Here is a 19114-nt window from a genome sequence, read left to right on the forward strand (position 1 = left end):
GCACGGTCATTGGGAAACCTCCGCCGGGTCGAGTGAATGCCGCCCTGCTTTTCTCAGATCACTCGAGGCGAGATACTGAACTTCAGGCAGCAGATCGAGGATTTTGCGAAACGGTTTTATCTTGAGGGCCCTGGCTCGGTGGGTGAAGATCTTGACAGCGGTAAGAAGAGTCTCGTTGGTCCTCCCCAGGTGTTTGAGTGGAGTTCGCTTTACGGGGCAGTGTCAGGGGGAGCCGGGATGGAGCAGTGGCTCTTAACCTTGCCCATACCCGGGTTCACCTGGGGAATCTGGGAAAACCACTGATGCCTGGGGCCCAGGTCCTAACTGCCTGACCCCATTGTTCTGGGCGGGGGGGTGTGGGCTGGTCATGTTGAAAAGCTCCCGGGGGCTTCTGAGGTCCCTGCCAGGCTGGGACCCTTGAGAGCAGGGAGCAGGCCAAGCAGGCCGACTTCTAACTGGAGGGACTGGGCGGTGCAAGTGGCCCCTGGGGTTAGTCACAATCAGGTGAGATGAGGCCGGGGATTCCCATGGGTCTTCCCTGACGGCGCCTGTGGGTGAAGCGATGGGGTACGTGCCTCGGGCCTGGCTTCCCCTCCGGTCTGCAGCCCTAGCAGTCTCTGCCCCCGCCCGTCGCTTCCTCCCTAGGCATGGACCTCCTGGGCAGCTTTGAGAGGGAGCTGGGGAGGCACGAGAAGAACCGCCAGGAGCTGGCCAACGCGGAGAAGCTCTTCGACCTCCCGATCACCATGTACCCAGAGCTGCTGAAGGTGCAGAAGGAGGTGACGGGGCTGCGGATGATCTACGAGCTCTACGAGGCGCTGAAGGTGAGGCCGGGCCGGTGCCCCAGGCGCTCTCGCTCGGCTCTCGGGCAGACGCACGAGGAGACTGCTGCCGGGGTTTCCCTTTGGGGTGATGCGAACGTTCTGGAACTAGATAGTGGGGATGGCCTTCATGTCACTGACTGGCTCAGTTAAAAATGGCCCTGGCCGGTGTGGCTCCGCGGTTGAGTTTTGACCCACGCACCGAGTGGTCACGGTTGGATTCCAGGTCAGGTCCCGCTGCCTTCGCGCTCCCAAGGGGGTCGCTGACGGCCGCTCCCGCCCCCCCAGGTGGCGAAGGAGGAGTGGTCGCAGACGCTCTGGATCAACCTGAACGTGCAGTTCCTGCAGGAGGGCATCGAGGGCTTTCTGCGCTCCCTGCGCAAGTTCCCGCGGCCGGTCCGCAGCCTGGCCGTGGCCTTCCACCTGGAGGCCAAGATGAAGGCCTTCAAGGACTCGCTGCCCCTGCTGCTGGACCTGAAGCACGAGGCGCTGCGGGACAGGTGGGTTCGGCCGCTGTGAGCGCGGGCGGAGCTCCGAGTTCAGGGTTTGTCCCTGCTGAGGTTGGGTGGCCGAGAGCGAGGGCTCAGCGTCGCAGGTAGACAGAGGCGAGGCGTGTTTCTGTGACATGTTTTTACGTGAACTTCCTGTGAGATGTGTCATTTGCACTTGCTTCATCCAAAGGTTTTTTTTAAAAGAAAACAGCCAGGCCGAAACCGGTGTGGCTCAGTGGATAGAGCATCGGCCTGCGGACTGAAGGGTCCCGGGTTCGATTCCGGTCAAGGGCATGTACCTTGGTTGCGGGCACATCCCCAGTAGGGAGTGTGCAGGAGGCAGCTGATCGATGTTTCTCTCTCATCGATGTTTCTAGCTCTCTATCCCTCTCCCTTCCTCTCTGTAAAAAATCAATAAAATATATATTTAAAAAAAAATTAAAAAAAAATAAATAAAAAAAATAAAAGAAAACAGCCAGGGGGCGAGGTCAGCGCCATCCAGGAACCACGTGACCCGCATAAATAACTCCACGTTTTCTGGCGGCCCCTGGGGCTTTGGGGACCAGTCCCAGCGACGTCCTCGTATTTCAGAATTCCGTCCCCAGCAGCGCTCGCCATGGGACCGTCCTGGGACTTCAGGGGGCGGAGGTACACCCAGCACCACGCTCGGGCAGCGGAGTGTCACGTCCATGCGTTTCAGGCACTGGAAAGAGCTCATGGAAAAGACAGGCGTGTATTTCGAGATGACCGAGACGTTCACCCTGGAGAACATGTTTGCCATGGAGCTTGACAAGCATGCGGACGTTCTCAACGAGATCGTCACGGCAGCCATCAAGGAGATCGCCATCGAGAAGGTGGGGCTGCTTCCGGGGAGGGGGGCCCTCGGGGAGGCCCTCGGGGAGGGAGAGGAGTCCCCGCCGCGCTCGCGTCTCCAGAGCTGCTTGCGCCAGAACGAGAGCGTTGGCCACGTGGGAACATGCTTACCTGTATGGAGTCCTCGCCAGAGAGGCCGGCATCTCCATGACACGCCTCTGCTTAATCTGAAACCGTCTCAGACCCCGGGCCCCATGGTGGGGGGACCCCGGGCAGGCTCGGGGAGCTGCGTTGGGCTGGGTCCTGTCGTTTGCTTTCCGCTTCCGGGCTGAGCCGCCCCCCCCCCGCCCCCGTTCCCGGCAGGCCGTGAAGGAGATCCTGGACACGTGGGAGAACATGAAGTTCTCCGTGGTCAAGTACTTCAAGGGCACCCAGGAGCGCGGCTACATCCTGGGGTCCGTGGACGAGATCGTCCAGTGCCTGGACGACAACACGTTCAACCTGCAGAGCATCTCGGGCAGCCGCTTCGTGGGGCCCTTCCTGCAGACGGTGCACAAGTGGGAGAAGACGCTCTCGCTCATCGGCGAGGTCATCGAGGTGAGGCCGGCGGGAGGGGGCAGCCCGGCCGGGGGGCGGGCCCACCGCTGCTGGTGGGGTGCCGCCAGTGCTTCCTGTGCTGGTTGACTGGTCCTAATGGACACGGCCTTCCCATCCCATAACTCCCAGGCGGGGGAGGGGTGTGCCCCACGCACCTCGCGGCGGGGCGCCCGGGCCACGGTCACGTTGTGCACCGCAGATCTGGATGCTGGTGCAGAGGAAGTGGATGTACCTGGAGAGCATCTTCATCGGAGGGGACATCCGCTCGCAGCTGCCGGAGGAGGCGAAGAAGTTCGACAACATCGACAAAGTGTTTAAAAGGGCAAGTGGCCGAAGGGGCTCGAGACGCCACGCACTTCTTTGTGGTGTCCCGTCTGCTCACAGAATTCTTTGTCGTGTGTGACCCCCATCTGCCCCAGGCAAACCCCTATTTGAGCTGTAGCTGCTGGCCTAAGGCTCTTCTTAGTATTTACTTCTTCTTATCATAAAAGTAACACTTGCTTTAGCCCTAGCCGGCTTGGCTCAGTGGATAGAGCGTCAGTCTGAGGACCAAAGGGTCCCAGGTTTGATTCCGGCCAAGGGCACATGCCTGGGTTGCGGGCTCGATCCCCAGTGGGGGGCGTGCAGGAGGCAGCCGATCCATGATTCTCTCTCATCATGGATGTTTCTATCTCTCCTTCTCCCTTCCTCTCTGAAATCAATAAAGAAATACATTAAAAAAAATAAATAAAAGTAACACTTGCCTTAAAGAAAGCAAACTGGAAAAGGTAGAAAAGATGTACCTTCCACCGTCTCCCTGTAGTGCCACCCCTGAACGTGGCCACTTCCATGTCGTATTTAAAAACATCTTCTTCTACGTAGGTAGGTTAGGAAGCAATTACAGGTGACGTTTGGTGTAATTTTACGTCATAACTTAGGACATATGATAAGGAGACGTGTTTCATACCACGAAACGGAGGAAGCGTTTTATGCCTTTCTCCATGGGCGTGGCTTGAATTGGCTGATTATTGTCTAATGGCTGCACATGTGAGAGCCGGGACTCGTGCCCGTCAGGAACTCGCGGCTGCACGTCAGGATGAATGCCCGCAGCGGGTGTCGGCAGGGAAACTGCCCGTGAGAACCGGCGTCCCCAGAGCCCGTGGTTCCTGGGTGTGTAGGTGTCTCTCTGTGGAGCCCGGGCGCAGGCAAGTGTCTGACCCCTGTCCTCTGACCTTGTCCAGATCATGGGCGAGACCTTGAAAGACCCCGTGATCAAGAGATGCTGCGAGGCCCCGAACCGCCTCAGCGACCTGCAGCACATCAGCGAGGGCCTGGAGAAGTGCCAGAAGAGCCTGAACGACTACCTGGACTCCAAGCGCAACGCCTTCCCCCGCTTCTTCTTCATCTCCGACGACGAGCTGCTCAGCATCCTGGGCAGCAGCGACCCGCTCTGCGTGCAGGAGCACATGATCAAGGTCCGCCAGGCCGCCTGGCGGGGGCGGGGGGGGGGGGTTCCTGCGTGGGCCCTCCTGCCGTTGGTTTTCCCCGAGTTGTCCTCACGCTGTAGTTCAGCCCGGAGGTTTAAGACGGAACGCTGCCCGGTGTATACATTAGGCCCCAAACGGCTCCCTTTCCCGGGGACTGGGCGATCCTGATGAACGGCAGCGACGCCAGCAGCCAACGGCGGGTGTGGCGTGCCGGCCTCGCGCGCGGTCTGGCGTGGGCCTCTCAGCCTCATCCGTAAGGGCCGTTGCTGTGCCTGTTCCGGCCGAGAGAGGAGAAGCAGCTGCCCACGTGACCCAGTGGGTCTCATTCTTCAGCCCTCGGCGTGTCAGCCCCGGCTCTTCCCGCTCCTGTGTCCAGCTCGTACATGTGTCCACATGTCTCTCCATACCAGCACATCCTCCAGAATCTCAGATGTAGGAGGGAGTCTGTCTCCTCTTTCTTTCTTTGTCTTCTGACTCCTCAGCTGAGAGTGTTTTCCCATTGATTTTCAGAGAGAGTGGAAGGAGGGAGAGGGAGAGAAACATGGATGTGAGAGAGACACAGCGATTGGTTGCCTCCCACATATGCCCTGATCCGGGCTGGGGATCGAGCCTGCGACCGAGGTATATGCCCTTGACTGGGAATCAAACCTGTGACCCTTCAGTCTGAGGGCTCTAACCACGGAGCGACTGGCTGGGGCTCGCTCTTTTACCGCAGACCTTTGCACAGCGCAGGACAGACGGCAGTACCCGTGTGAGCGTATCTGTCCTGTGAACAGACGTTTGGGCGAAGGTCATGCGTTTCGCGTGCCCCCTCCAGGCCGCTCTTGGGCCGCAGAGCTTGGCGCCCGTCTCACGGGGCGCCCCCCGTTGTGTTGCAGATGTATGACAACATAGCGGCGCTGAGGTTCAACGACGGGGACAGCGGGGAGAAGCTGGTGTCCGCCATGATCTCCGCAGAAGGGGAGGTCATGGAGTTCCGCAAGACGGTGCGGGCCGAGGGGCGCGTGGAGGACTGGATGACGGCGGTTTTGCACGAGATGCGCAGAACCAACCGGCTCATCACCAAAGAGGCTATTTTTAGATACTGCGAAGACAGAAGCAGGTACGGCTGCGCAACAAACACGTGTTCCTCCATCACACTGAGCGTCACGGTGGGTCACGTTAAGGGCTCGGGGTAGATTGACTGACGTTGCAGAATTCCCGAGCACAGGGCAGCTAGCGCTGGGGAGCGGACAGGGGGTGCCTCGGACATTAGGGCTCTATCCGTCCAGCTGTTACTTTGTGGGCCCTGGCTCTGGGCTCAGCACTGTTCGAGACACATTCGAAAGCTGACCTAGGCAGGCACCACCCCCTTGCGGAGCAGTGACCGCGGAGCGTGTGAAGTCTTTCACCGCCCAGTGGCGGGAATTTGAAGCCTGCGTTGGCTTCATCTGCGTCACCACTGCCCTCCGCCAGGGCGGCGCTGTGTCCCGGTGCTTGGCTGGCGGACAAGAAGGGGATGCAGCCTGATTAATTGAGAACTGTCCACGCCACCCTTTCTGCACCCAAAGACCCCCCCCCCACCTTGGCATGCACGTGTTGGCCTGGCATTTCCCCATTTTATTTATTTATTTATTTACTTATATTTTTAAAAAAATTTATTTCTATGTATTTCCAAGAGGAAGGGAGAGGGAGAGAGAGAAACATCAATGATGAGAATCACGGATCGGCTGCCTCCTGCACGCCCCACCCTGGAGATCGAGCCCACACCCGGGCCTGTGCCCTGACCGGGAATCGAACTGTGACCTCCTGGTTCCTAGGCCGATGCTCCACCCCTGAGCCACGCCGGCCGGGCTTCCTGTCTTGCCAGGAGAGCTTTGCCACCATGTACTTGCCTGAGTCTTTCCCTTTGCCGGCCGCAGTCCAGATCCGAGAGCGGAAGTCCTCCTGGTGGGACTGTGCCGGGTCCCGGCGGCAGCGGTCTGAGCAGGCTGCTCTCTGCAGGGTGGACTGGATGCTGCTGTACCAGGGCATGGTGGTGCTGGCCGCCTGCCAGGTGTGGTGGACCTGGGAGGTGGAGGACGTCTTCCACCAGGTGCGGGCGGGCGAGAAGCAGGCCATGAAGAGCTACGGCAGGAAGATGCACCGGCAGATTGACGAGCTGGTCACGCGCATCACCATGCAGCTGGGCAGGAACGACCGCAAGAAGTACAACACGATGCTCATCATCGACGTGCACGCCCGCGACATCGTGGACTCGTTCATCAGGGGCAGGTGGGCCCCCCGGCAACGGCGTCTCCCCGGGGCCTTTCCTGCCTCGGCCCCCTCGCCGTCTCTCCTGCCCCCTTGGTGTCCACCCTTCTTCCCCACCCCCGTCTCCCTCACCGCTCACCCGCTCCGTCTCGCCTCCCAGCATCCTCGAGGCCCAGGACTTCGAGTGGGAAAGCCAGCTGCGCTTTTACTGGGACCGAGAGCCGGACGAGCTGAACATCCGCCAGTGCACCGGCACCTTCGGCTACGGCTACGAGTACATGGGGCTGAACGGGCGCCTGGTCATCACGCCCCTCACCGACCGCATTTACCTGACGCTCACGCAGGTGACCGGCGGGCGGGCGGGCGGGCGGGCGGGCTCGCTCCTGCGGCTGCCGTTGCCTGCGGTCCTGTGTTTTCCTCCGCGTGGCCGTGGGGATTGTGACCGAGCCCTGGGCTGCCGGTGTCTTTCCCCGGATTCATGTCCGCCGGGGCCTCAGAACGCGGCCTTCCTTAGAAATGGGGCCCGTGCAGGTTTAGTGCTAACGGGCGGGGACGAGACCATCCTGGTCAGGGCCCAATCCAGTGCCTGGTGTCCTGGTGAGAAGCGGGAACGCACGGCGATGCGGGAGGAGGCTGCGGAGGGGGAGGCAGGGACCGCACTGACGCAGCCACGGCAGGGATGCTCGGAGCCAGCAGAGCAAAGACGGACCTTCCTCGTGTCTCTGCGGGAGCGAGCCCCTGCCCACGCCTGCGTCTCAGACTTCGGTGCTGCACGGGGGACGACACGTGTCCTCGCAGGAGTCGGACAACACGTGTGTGCGTTCGGCTTCTAACAGGCGCTGTCCATGTACCTGGGCGGGGCTCCTGCTGGCCCCGCCGGTACCGGCAAGACCGAGACCACCAAGGACCTCGCCAAAGCCCTGGGCTTGCTCTGCGTTGTAACCAACTGTGGCGAAGGCATGGACTACAAAGTAAGGCCTGGGCGCCCCTCTGTTGGGCAGAGGGAGGGTGGGCACAGCGGGCGGCGCGGGACGAAACCTTGTGCTACCGCGGTCTCGGGGCCGGCACGGCTCTGCTTTGTCAGCAGGACTTCAGTGCCGGCAGAGGCAGGTGGATGCTGAGGGCTGCAGCTGGCAGGCCGTAGAGCAGGGTGAGGACGGTGGCCCACAGCTCAAGCGAAGGGGCCGCCGTCCAGCTCTGGTTCCTTGTAACCAGTTGGAGAAGTCGGCCCAGTGTTGCTAGGTTTGCCAAAATTTGAAGAACACTCCAGAAACCTGGAGTTTCCCATCACAGTTCTTAATTTGTCAAGTCCTGTGAGTCGGGGCTGGCTGGTCGCGAGGGGCCTCGGAAGTCTTGCCAGAAAGGTCCGTGCGTGGGGCGGCCAGCGGCTGCTTCCCTGTCCCTCTGGGAGTGCCCGCTGTAATGTCGAGCGGTGCCCATCGCGTGCCACCCGCCACGTGAAAGGTGAACCCCCTTGTCCTGACCTTGTCCTGACCTTGTCCCGCTCCAGGCCGTCGGGAAGATCTTCTCCGGCCTTGCTCAGTGTGGGGCCTGGGGCTGCTTCGACGAGTTTAACCGGATCGACGCTTCTGTGCTGTCCGTCATCTCGTCTCAGATCCAGACGATCCGGAACGCCTTGATGCACCAGCTCACCACGTTCCAGGTGAGCAGCCGGGGCCGCACCCCCGGGCGGACGCTGCGAGGTCACCTGTGATCGCGTCAGACCAGGCTTTCCCCGGACCCGGCGTCGGTGGGTTTTGTTATCTAAACGGACAGGGTTGGGTTCCCCCAAACGGAGGACTAAGGGCTGTTCCGGGAGCTTCACGTGTGACTGGTTGTAGGCAAGCAGAGCAGCGCTCTCGGTGCGTGATGCTGTGTAAGGGGGAGGCGTGTCCTCAGGGCCCCTCCGCGTCCCAGAGCGGTGGCTTACAGGCGACCGTTAGTCAGTCCAAACGTCCTCGGTAGGAACGGCCGTGGACGGGAAATGCTGCCTTCCTGCCCCAGGCTGCGCTCCTCCCCGCCTCTCAGTGGAGAGACCCTCGATTCAGGTCAGCCTGGGGCTGGCCGAGGCTTGTCCCCAGACACAGGCCCCACGCACAGGACTGCCTGGGGCCCGGGGACTCGAAGGCTCACAGCCCGCCAGCCTCCTTCCCCTGCGGTGGGCAGGCCGGACGTCCGACCCCTTCCTGTCCTCCAGTTCGAAGGGCAGGAGATCTCGCTGGACTCGCGCATGGGCATCTTCATCACCATGAACCCCGGCTACGCGGGCCGCACGGAGCTGCCCGAGTCGGTGAAGGCGCTCTTCAGGCCCGTGGTGGTGATCGTGCCCGACCTGCAGCAGATCTGCGAGATCATGCTCTTCTCCGAGGGCTTCCTCGGGGCCAAGGTGAGGCCCCCCCTTTCCCGCCCCCCCCCCCCCCCCCCCGTGCGCGAGGAGGCGGAGGGGGAGAGAGACATCAGTGATGAGAGAGTCATCGATTGGCTGCCTCCGCCCACCCCTCACTGGGGCGGAGCCCACAACCCGGGCACCTCCTGGTTCATGGGTTGGCACTCAGCTCCTGGCCACGCCGCCCGCCCGGGTGTCCTTGGAGCCAGCCCCTGACGTGCGCGGTGCGGAGCCCAGGGCCCTCTAGTGTCCTGCGGAGGCGGCCGTGCGTGCCTGCGGAGAGCTTTCGTGTGGACGCTGTGGGTCACTTCCTTCCTTCATCGTTCACGCCCTTCCTCCCGCAGACGCTGGCCAAGAAGATGACGGTCCTGTACAAGCTGGCGCGGGAGCAGCTCTCCAAGCAGCATCACTACGACTTCGGGCTCCGAGCCCTGAAGTCGGTGCTGGTCATGGCGGGCGAGCTGAAGAGAGGCTCTTCCGAGCTGAAGGAGGTGGGTGCGTGTGCCGGTGCCGGGCGGCGGTGCCGGGCCAGGCGGCTCCGTTTCGGTCTTAGCCACCGTGCCGTGTGCTTTCCGGCGTGGTGTGGCCTGTCTGCTTCTAACTGGCCTGATGGCTGTAAGGTCAAGTTCAGTGTCTCCCAGAACCCAAGTGTGTGAGGCTTCAGCAGGAAACCTCGGCCGTCACTGCAGGGTGGCGGGTGCAGGCTGGGACCCGCAGCTCTTCCGAGGCATGGACATGCGTGTTGCTCCCTTTGCGGTTACGCGAGAGGTGCGGCTGGGTTTATTTTTATTTTTTTTAAAATATATTTTATTGATATCTCACAGAGAGGAAGGGAGAGGGATAGAGAGCTAGAAACATCGATGAGAGAGAAACACCGATCAGCTGCCTCCTGCACACCTCCCACTGGGGATGTGCCCGCAACCAAGGTACATGCCCTTGACCGGAATCGAACCCGGGACCCTTGAGTCTGCAGGCCGACGCTCTATCCACTGAGCCACACCGGTTTCGGCAATGGCTGGGTTTCTTTTACCCGGAGCTGACCGGGAGGCAGTGTGTCAGCGCCGGCCTGTGCTCCGGGGAAGCGCTGTATGTGTGTACCGCAGCGGTTCGCTTGCTCTGTGGTGTGCAAGGTCGCCCACGTTCCGGAAGAGGGTGCCTACACCAGCCCGGGCCTTCGGGAAACACCCCGAGACGTCTGTTCCCCTCCGCCCAGGACGTGGTGCTGATGCGGGCGCTTCGCGACATGAACCTGCCCAAGTTCGTCTTTGAGGACGTCCCTCTGTTCCTCGGCCTGATCTCCGACCTGTTTCCCGGCCTGGACTGCCCGCGCGTCCGCTACCCCAGCTTCAACGATGCGGTTGAGCAAGTGTTCGAGGAGAACGGCTTCGTGGTCCTGCCGGTCCAGGTAGAGGGCTGACCCGAGAGCCCCCGGCTTCTTCCTTCCTCTGTTATTTCCTTTGAGTTGTGGCCAAACACAGATACCATGGAAGGTGTCCTCTGAGCCCACTCAGTGTCCAGTCCGGGACCCTGGATACCATAGAAGGTGTCCTCTGAGCCACTCAGTGTCCAGTCCGGGACCCTGGGTACCATAGAAGGTGTCCTCTGAGCCACTCAGCGTCCAGTCCGGGACCCTGGGCACATCCCTGTGCTGCGCGGCCACCCCCGCCCGCCACCATCTCCAGGCCGTTTCATCTTCCCGACTGCAGCTCTGTGTCTTTAAACAGTGACTCCCCGTCCTCCCCGCCCGGGACCCACTACCAGCCTCCTGTCTATGAGTCTGCCCCCTCAGCTCCTCCTCTCAGCGGAGTCACACGAGCTGTGTCCTGCCATGTCTGCCGTGTTTCCTTGGCATGGTGCCCCACGGTGCATTCACACTCCCAGGCGTGAGGCTTCCTTCCTCATGAAGGCTGAGCAGAATCCCGTGGTGGGGAGGGACCACTGTCCGGGTGTTTTGGGCATAATGTCATCAGAGAACTTAAGTATTTTGTTTGGGGTCCAACCACCTAACGTCCTCTCCCAGCCCACCACCCCCACCCCGAATCACACTCGCCAAGAAATTAAACTGGCCTTGGGGTAGGGACACGGAGGGATGAGTGGGTGCCGGCGGGAGGAGCGGCTTGGGAGAGTGGCCGGTGAGTTCAGGGTCCTCTGAGGAGGGTGGTGAGAGTGCACGTGTAACTGTCTCCCAGCCTTGGGGACGTACTGAGCACCACGGAGTTGTACACTGTTATTGGATGAATTGTGTGGTGTGTGAATCATAGCTCAATGGAGCCATTTAAAAAAAAAAAGATGTGTTTTAACCCAGCTGCGAACTTGGTCCCCCAGGTGGATAAAGTTATTCAGATGTACGAGACCATGTTAACCCGCCACACGACGATGGTGGTGGGGCCCACGGGCGGGGGCAAGTCTGTGGTCATCAACACCCTGTGTCAGGCGCAGACCAAGTGAGTATGCCCTGCGGGGCCTGGCGGTGGGGCGGGGCCTGGCGGTGGGGCGGGGCCTGGCGGTGGGGCGGGGCCTGGCAGCGGGGCGGGGCCTGATGGGGCGGGGCGGGGCCGGGCAGCGGGGCGGGGCCTGGCAGTGGGGCGGGGCCTGGCAGGGTGGGGCGGGGCCTGGCGGCGGGGCGGGGCGGCCCTGCTGCTGTCCTTCATTGCGCTCTGGTTTTTGGAAGGTTAAATTTGTCCCAAACGCCCCTTTAAAGTCATCGCACCTACCTTTTCTCACTGCCGGTTTATTGAACATGTTTTAGAAGGCGAAACAGTGACTCTTTTGTGCGTCAGACTGTGAATGGGTTTGTTTGTGAAATGAGTATTTCACAGACTATCTTATGAGGCTATTTCAAAAGGTAACCTAAGTCACGTTTTCTTGGTGTTCAGGTGACTCTTAGAGTCAGCCAGGCCTCCCAGCATTACAAACACTTAGGGCATCAGAGTGACCGGAGAGAGTCCCCTCCCCACAGGCCTCATCGCCGCCAGCCCTGCAGGGGCCACACCGCTGGCGGGAAAGTGACCTCGCACTCCTAAGGTCACTTTCTACAAGGTCATGGACCTGCGGCGTGATGTCTCCTTGCGAAATGGGCCTTCTCGCCGCTCCCTGTGTCCTGAGCGGGAGCTGGACGCTAGAAGGGCCTCGGCGCAGCTGACACGCAGCTGGACCCAGGCTGAGCCTTGGCATCTTCGTGACCTAACAGTCCTCGCTGGTCTGAAACCTAACGAGTGACGTCACTTCTCACGTCTCCTCGTGTTTCTTACGAGGGAACCAGAGCACAGTGGCTTCCTGATTGTGAGCGGGTCGTGCCCAGCATCCTGCATGTCATTCCTCAGTTATCGTTGTTAGATCACTTACAGGGCAAGCACATGTGTGTGTACACGCGAGCCTCTCCTTGTCCCCGGAAGGCACAGCGGGACTTCCCTTGTGCTGGGGCCGTGGTTCTGGTGGAAGGTGGTTGCCTCGCATGGAGCGGGAGCCCGGGGAGAGTGCGTGGACCGCGTTTTATCGGAGCACCTAGTCCCGACGCGCTCAGCCCTCCCGAGGCCTCTCCTCTGACTTAGGCTGGGCCTGACGACCAAGCTGTACATCCTGAACCCCAAGGCCGTGAGCGTCATCGAGCTCTACGGCATCCTGGACCCCAGCACCCGCGACTGGACGGACGGCGTGCTGTCCAACATCTTCAGGGAGATCAACAAGCCGACGGACAAGAAGGAGCGGAAGTGAGTCTCTCTGGGGAGGGACGCCCCACCGGGCCCCAGGGCTGGGAGCTGCTGCGGCCCGGGCTCGGGGCTCACGTCCGGCCGGTGGCTGCAGGTACATCTTGTTTGATGGCGATGTGGACGCGCTGTGGGTGGAGAACATGAATTCCGTGATGGATGACAACAAGCTGCTGACGCTGGCCAACGGCGAGCGCATCCGGCTGCAGGCGCACTGTGCCCTGCTCTTCGAGGCAAGTGCCAGAGACATCACTTTGGACAGAAGTCCTGCTGTCATTAAAGTGGGACCAAGGCTAGGTGATGGCAGAAGTTCAGACCGTGCAGGAGAGTGCGGGCTGAGCACACGCTGTGCCCGGCCCCTCCCTCAGCCTCTTCACTGCGTCCCAGCCGTGGCTGCTGCTCACGCTGTGTCTTCTTTTTATGGGGTTGTTGTTTTGTTAATCCTCACCGGAGGAGGTTTTTTCCACTGACTGTTTTCAGAGAGAGTGGAAGGGAGGGGAGAGACAGAGAGAGAAACATTGATGTGAGAGAGTCACATCGATTGGTTGCCTCCCACACGTGCCTCCACCCAAGGCCAGGGAGCCTGCAACTTAGGTACATGCCCTTGACCAGAATCGAACCCGGGACCCTCCGTCCAAGGGCAGGTGCTCTGACATAGAGCATCATAGCAATGTGTGTTTCTTGGCGGTGGGATTTGGGAGTAAGCTGTCTTTCTCTTTATGCTTTTTAACTTTTGTCAGATGCTCCCGGCCTGTTAATTTCCACGTTAACCTTACAGAAACGGAACATTTAGCAGGTGCTGCATCGGCGACCTTAATCTTGCCAGGGTAACCCTGCGTGCTGGACGGGAGCCGCGTGAGGCTGCTAGTCTGGGTGTGGCTTTCGCAGCTGTGAAGCCTGGCCAGGCCGAGGCTTGTCCGCACGCAGCCCCGCTGTTTGCAGCTGCAGACGACCGCCCCCCCCCCTCCTCCAGGTGGGAGACTTGCAGTACGCCTCCCCTGCGACCGTGTCCCGCTGCGGAATGGTCTACGTGGACCCCAAGAACCTGAAGTACCAGCCCTACTGGAAGAAATGGGTTCAGCAAATACAGAACAAGGTGCGCTCACTTCTCACGCGAGCTGCTGTCGTTTGCTGTGGGGCCGGTTGGCTCGCGTGGCCCAGGAGGGTGTCGTGGAAGGCCGTGACCTCGACGGGGACCTTTTCATGATCTTACGCACTTAGTGTCACCAGTGAGTTAGGTGAAAACTGGAAACACGCTCAGTGGTTTCCAGAAGGCTCTCCGCCCGGGAGACGGGGGTGACTTTGCTCATCTAGACCGGGGCTCGATGCTTTTCTCTTCTGTAAAGGGCGCCAGGTCCATGTTTTAGACTCGGTGGGTGGTATGGTTTCCTCTGTGACTACTCAGCTCTGCCGGTGGGGCGTGAAAGTGGCCACAGTGCGTGGATGGGCAGAGCCACGGACCTTTGTGCGTGCCCATCAGGGACTCTGGAGCTCGGTGACCGTGGCCTCGTCACTTGAGCTCTGAGAGAGCGAGCCCCTTTTCTGTCGGATGGAACCTGTTACCCCACCTCCTCCCGGAGCCCTGGAGAACGCCCTGGAACTCTGCCCCCCACCCCGCCCCCGCAGGTGGAGCAGGGCGACCTGCAGAACCTCTTTGAGAAGTACGTGCCCTACCTCATCGATGTGATCGTGGAGGGCATCGTGGACGGGAGGCAGGGGGAGAAGCTGAAGATGATCGTCCCGCAGACGGACCTGAACATGGTGAGGACCAGCCCGGGGCGGGCTCAGGGGAAGCGGGACGCCAGGCGGGCGACCAGCCCCGCAGGCTGTGACGGGGAGGCACGGCGCTTCCTCGTGGTCCTGCGCGAGACAGGCTCCTCCGTCTGAGCCCAGACGGCGGTCGTGTTCCCATCACTCAGGGGCCTGGGGCCCTAGATCCGTGGCCGGAGCTGGCCTGTCTGAGCCCAGACGGCGGTCGTGTTCCCATCACTCAAGGGCCTGGGGCCCTAGGTCCGTGGCCGGAGCTGGCCTGTGTGAGCCCAGACGGCGGTCGTGTTCCCATCACTCAGGGGCCTGGGGCCCCAGGTCCGTGGCCGGAGCTGGCCTGTGTGAGCCCAGACGGCGGTCGTGTTCCCATCACTCAAGGGCCCGGGGCCCCAGGTCCGTGGCCGGAGCTGGGTGTGGGGGGATGTCCACGCTGACCCGGCACCTTCCTGTGCGCCAGGTGACCCAGCTGACCAAGATGCTGGACGCGTTCCTCGAAGGGGAGATCGAGGACCCCGACCTGCTGGAGTGCTTCTTCCTGGAGGCGCTGTACTGCTCGCTGGGCGCCTGCCTGCTGGACTTCGGCCGCGTCCGGTTCGACGAGTGCATCAAACGCCTCGCCTCCCTGCCCTCTGCCGAGCTGGAAGGGGTGTGGGCCCGGCCCGGGGAGCTGCCGGGTAGGAGCCCAGTCGCCTGCTTACTGCCTCTCTCCCCACCCAGCCCAGCAGCAGCTACTCGGGGGACCAGGGCTGCCTGCCCACGGCTGCACCCCAGGGAGGGCTCAGCCGGTCTCTGCCCGGGGCCGGGCAGCGCAGGCTCAGGGCGCAGTGCGTGTGCAGCGAGCGAGGGGCTGGCTCCCGGGCCAGTCGTCGGTGGAGCGGGAGTGGCGTGCGTTCACTGCAGGCCTGTGCCGGGGCCGATGGTGCGTTTCCACGTCTGTGACCCAAGTGGTGTGGCCTGTCCTTCCTGCAGCTCAGCTCCCGACCCTGTACGACTTCCACTTCGATCCCGCCCAGAAGAGGTGGATCCCGTGGAGCAAGCTGGTTCCCGAGTACGTGCACTCCCGCGAGAGGAGGTTCATTGAGATCCTGGGTGAGTGAGAGCCAGGCCCTGTCCCGTGGCGCTCGCCCCCCGGCGTGTCCGTGACGCTCCCCCTGGGATGTCCCGTGTCCTGCAGTTCACACGGTGGACACCACCCGCACGGCCTGGATGCTGGAGCGCCTGGTCAGGATTAAGCACCCCGTTCTTTTGGTCGGCGAGTCTGGCACCTCGAAGACAGCCACCACCCAGAACTTCCTCAAAAACCTGAGCGAAGAGGCGAACGTGAGTAGTACCGTGTCGCGATCCAGCACGGGGGGCGGCCGCGTGGGGACGGCACTGCCACGTAGGGTCAGGCTTGCTCACACCCCGCGCATGCAGCACGGGCTTCCGAGCTCTACGATGTCACAGGGCGCAGAAGGGATGTTCAAGCCAGAGCTGCAGGTTGGGGGGTCAGGCAGAGGCTGCGTTCGGAGCCCTCTCCGCAGCGCCCCCTGCCGGAACTCGGCCGCTGGGCTCATGCGCCGACAGGCACCTCTGCACAGGGTCGCTGCCAGGAGCTGGTGTGTGCGTGCCCTCGGGGGCCCGGTCGGAGGGTGTATCTGAGACCACGGTCCTCCGGTCCAGCAGCGTCCCCGGAACACTGCTCCGTCCCCCCAGAGCTGCCGCGTCGGGAGGTCAGGATGGGCTGTCATATTGCGTGCCCAAGCCCACGAGGCGACGGATGCCTTAAGCCTGGGACCACTGGCCAGTGGACTCGCAGCGATTCTCTGAGAAGCACGGAGGTCCCGAGTCCCCGGCCACTCGGGGACCCAGAGCCGCCCGCCCCCTCCTCTCGGCATTTAGGCCCCAGGATGGCGCCCGTGCTTGCACGTGGCCTCGTGGCCTGTTGACTGACACGGCGGGCAGGGAGGCGCCTCTGCGTGCACACGGCTTTGTCACGTTGCCGATGTCTGTGCGTGTCCTCTCGATGTCCCGCCCTGTGAAGCTCTCCCAGCACCGCAGAGGAGGGGGCCTCAGAGCTTCAAGGGCTCTTGGGAGGTCGCCCAGCAGGGCCGAGACCCGGGCCACATTGGCCCCGAGGCTCACAGGCGGCAGCTCGTTGCTGCCTCTGCAGCCTGTGAGAGGGAAGACGAATCCCTGCCCACACGGGAAGTGGGTGCAGCGCGGGCGCACTGGTGTACGGAGGCAGGTCCGATACCGAGCCGTCCGTGAGAGACGGTGGCTCCTGGGCAGACGTTTACGGTTTGGAACGCTCTCTTCCTGCTTCAGATTGTGCTGATGGTCAACTTCTCTTCCCGCACCACCTCCCTGGACATCCAGAGAAACTTAGAAGCCAACGTGGAAAAACGCACCAAGGACACCTACGGCCCCCCCATGGGAAAACGCCTGCTGGTGTTCATGGACGACATGAATATGCCCAAGGTCGTGGGGTTCATGGGCTGGGGAGCGAGCGTGGGAGACGCCCTGGCTGCTCTTCCTAGAGGGGCTTGTCCTCAGGGACGGGGTTCCTCGGCTCCTTCGGAGTAGCGCAGCGCGAGGCGGCCTCTGCGCCCCATCCAGTGTGTGTGTGAGCAGGTGTTTCCAAATGAGCTGTGCTTTCGGTACCAGCACGGTCCTCGGCCCCACGTACGTGAGGCCACGGGCAGGCACGCCCCACGAAGCCCTCTGGATTTCCCAAGGGCGGAGTGCGAGCCTGCGAAGGGCCAGCTGCTTAGTCCTGGGCTTTACTTACGTTTATGTCACTTAGACAGCACCAGCCTTCCCGAACTTCCGCCTTCCAGAGGACCCTGTTCAAAGCAGGGTTCACCCATCTGTCCACGCATCTGTCCATTCCCCCATCAACCCATCTGTCCACGCATCTGTCCATCCCCCCATCAACCCATCTGTCCACGCATCTGTCCATCCTCCCATCAACCCATCTGTCCATGTATCTCTCCATCCTCCCATCAATCCATCTGTCCATGCATCTGTCCATCCTTCCTTCAACCCATCCATGCATCTGTCCATCTTCCCATCAACCCATCTGTCCACGCATATGTCCATCGTTCCATCAACCCATCTGTCCATGCATCTGTCCATCCTCCCATCAATCCATCTGTCCATCCTCCCATCAACCCATCTGTCCATGTATCTCTCCATCCTCCCATCAACCCATCTGTCCACGCATCTGTCCATCCTCCCATCAACCCATCTGTCCACGCATCTGTCCATCCTCCCATCAATCCATCTGTCCATGCATCTGTCCATCCTCCCATCAACCCATCTGTCCACGCATCTGTCCATCCTCCCATCAACCCATCTGTCCATGCATCTGTCCATCCTCCCATCAACCCATCTGTCCACGCATCTGTCCATCCTCCCATCAACCCATCTGTCCACGCATCTGTCCATCCTCCCATCAACCCATCTGTCCACGCATCTGTCCATCCTCCCATCAACCCATCTGTCTACGCATCTGTCCATCCTCCCATCAACCCATCTGTCCACGCATCTGTCCATCCTCCCATCAACCCATCTGTCTACGCATCTGTCCATCCTCCCATCAACCCATCTGTCCATGCATCTGTCCATCCTCCCATCAACCCATCTGTCCACGCATCTGTCCATCCTCCCATCAACCCATCTGTCCACGCATCTGTCCATCCTCCCATCAACCCATCTGTCCATGCATCTGTCCATCCTCCCATCAACCCATCTGTCCACGCATCTGTCCATCCTCCCATCAACCCATCTGTCCATGCATCTGTCCATCCTTCCATCAATCCATCTGTTCACGCATCTGTCCATCCTCCCATCAACCCATCTGTCCATGCATCTGTACACTGTGAATCTGCTTATGCATCTACCCATTGGCCATCCATCCGTCCATGCACCCACCCACATGCCCACTCACCCATTCCTCTGTCACGCATCCGCCTGCCCCTCTATGCATGCATCCGCCCACCATGTTTCTCCGCCCATCATTCAATCAACATGTTTAAAGAGCAGCTCCTGGGGCATCGGTGCTGCGCAGCGAGGAGCACCCCCTGTGTGGCCCCGCCCCAGGGCCTGGTCTCGGGGGCCCCGTGGCGAACGCCTCGGCAGTCGCAGACCCGGGAAGCCTTGAGGTTGCACGTGTGTGGGGGTCGAGGCGAAGGCGCCGTCGTTGTCTCCTCCACAAGCGCAGGTGGACGAGTACGGCACGCAGCAGCCCATCGCCTTGCTGAAGCTGCTGCTGGAGAAGGGCTTCCTGTACGACCGCGGGAAGGAGCTCAACTGCAAGAGCATCCGCGACCTCGGCTTCATCGCCGCCATGGGGAAGGCGGGGGGCGGCCGCAACGAGGTGGACCCCAGGTTCCTCTCGCTGTTCAGCGTCTTCAACGTGCCGTTCCCCTCGGAGGCGTCTCTGCACCTCATCTACTTCTCCATCCTGAAGGGCCACACCTCGGTAACGGCTGTCGTCGCCCTCGAACTAACGGGGGTCCGTGTCGGGCAGGGGTGGGCGATGTGCGCACTCAGCACTATGCCGGCCGCCCGCGGTGCTCCTCGGGGCCTGTGACCACGTTTTTATGTCTTTAAAAACCGGGAGGGGAGAACGAGTGCAATCCAGCCCAGGTTCTATTCCTCCTTTTCCCCGAGCACCCATAAAACAATAGATGTTCATGAAGAAGGGGGCGCTCACCCATAAAACAATACATGTTCATGAAGAAGGGGGCGCTCACCCATAAAACAATAGATTTTCATGAAGAAGGGGGCGCTCACCCATAAAACAATAGATCTTCATGAAGAAGGGGGCGCTCACCCATAAAACAATAGA

The 19114-nt window shown here is 61.3% G+C and overlaps 1 protein-coding gene across 1 annotated transcript in view; it reads left to right on the forward strand.

Annotated features, from left to right (window-relative positions):
- The window catches only part of DNAH10 (dynein axonemal heavy chain 10), a 66322-nt gene that overhangs the window by 21678 nt on the left and 25530 nt on the right, over positions 1-19114 (forward strand). The window contains exons 21-45 of the mRNA XM_080650243.1: positions 58-160; positions 646-824; positions 1110-1321; positions 2013-2166; positions 2489-2722; positions 2922-3044; positions 3943-4176; positions 5067-5290; positions 6172-6441; positions 6581-6764; positions 7257-7391; positions 7931-8083; positions 8618-8806; positions 9151-9297; positions 10020-10211; positions 11132-11250; positions 12358-12516; positions 12611-12746; positions 13487-13609; positions 14140-14274; positions 14738-14954; positions 15250-15369; positions 15455-15600; positions 16588-16740; positions 18485-18745. Coding sequence (XP_080506369.1) covers positions 58-160; positions 646-824; positions 1110-1321; positions 2013-2166; positions 2489-2722; positions 2922-3044; positions 3943-4176; positions 5067-5290; positions 6172-6441; positions 6581-6764; positions 7257-7391; positions 7931-8083; positions 8618-8806; positions 9151-9297; positions 10020-10211; positions 11132-11250; positions 12358-12516; positions 12611-12746; positions 13487-13609; positions 14140-14274; positions 14738-14954; positions 15250-15369; positions 15455-15600; positions 16588-16740; positions 18485-18745 — 4302 coding nt within the window. The remainder of the gene's footprint in view (positions 1-57; positions 161-645; positions 825-1109; positions 1322-2012; positions 2167-2488; positions 2723-2921; positions 3045-3942; positions 4177-5066; positions 5291-6171; positions 6442-6580; positions 6765-7256; positions 7392-7930; positions 8084-8617; positions 8807-9150; positions 9298-10019; positions 10212-11131; positions 11251-12357; positions 12517-12610; positions 12747-13486; positions 13610-14139; positions 14275-14737; positions 14955-15249; positions 15370-15454; positions 15601-16587; positions 16741-18484; positions 18746-19114) is intronic.

This window comes from Plecotus auritus (genome assembly GCF_963455305.1).
Source record: "Plecotus auritus genome assembly, chromosome: 13".
Classification (NCBI taxonomy): domain Eukaryota; kingdom Metazoa; phylum Chordata; class Mammalia; order Chiroptera; family Vespertilionidae; genus Plecotus; species Plecotus auritus.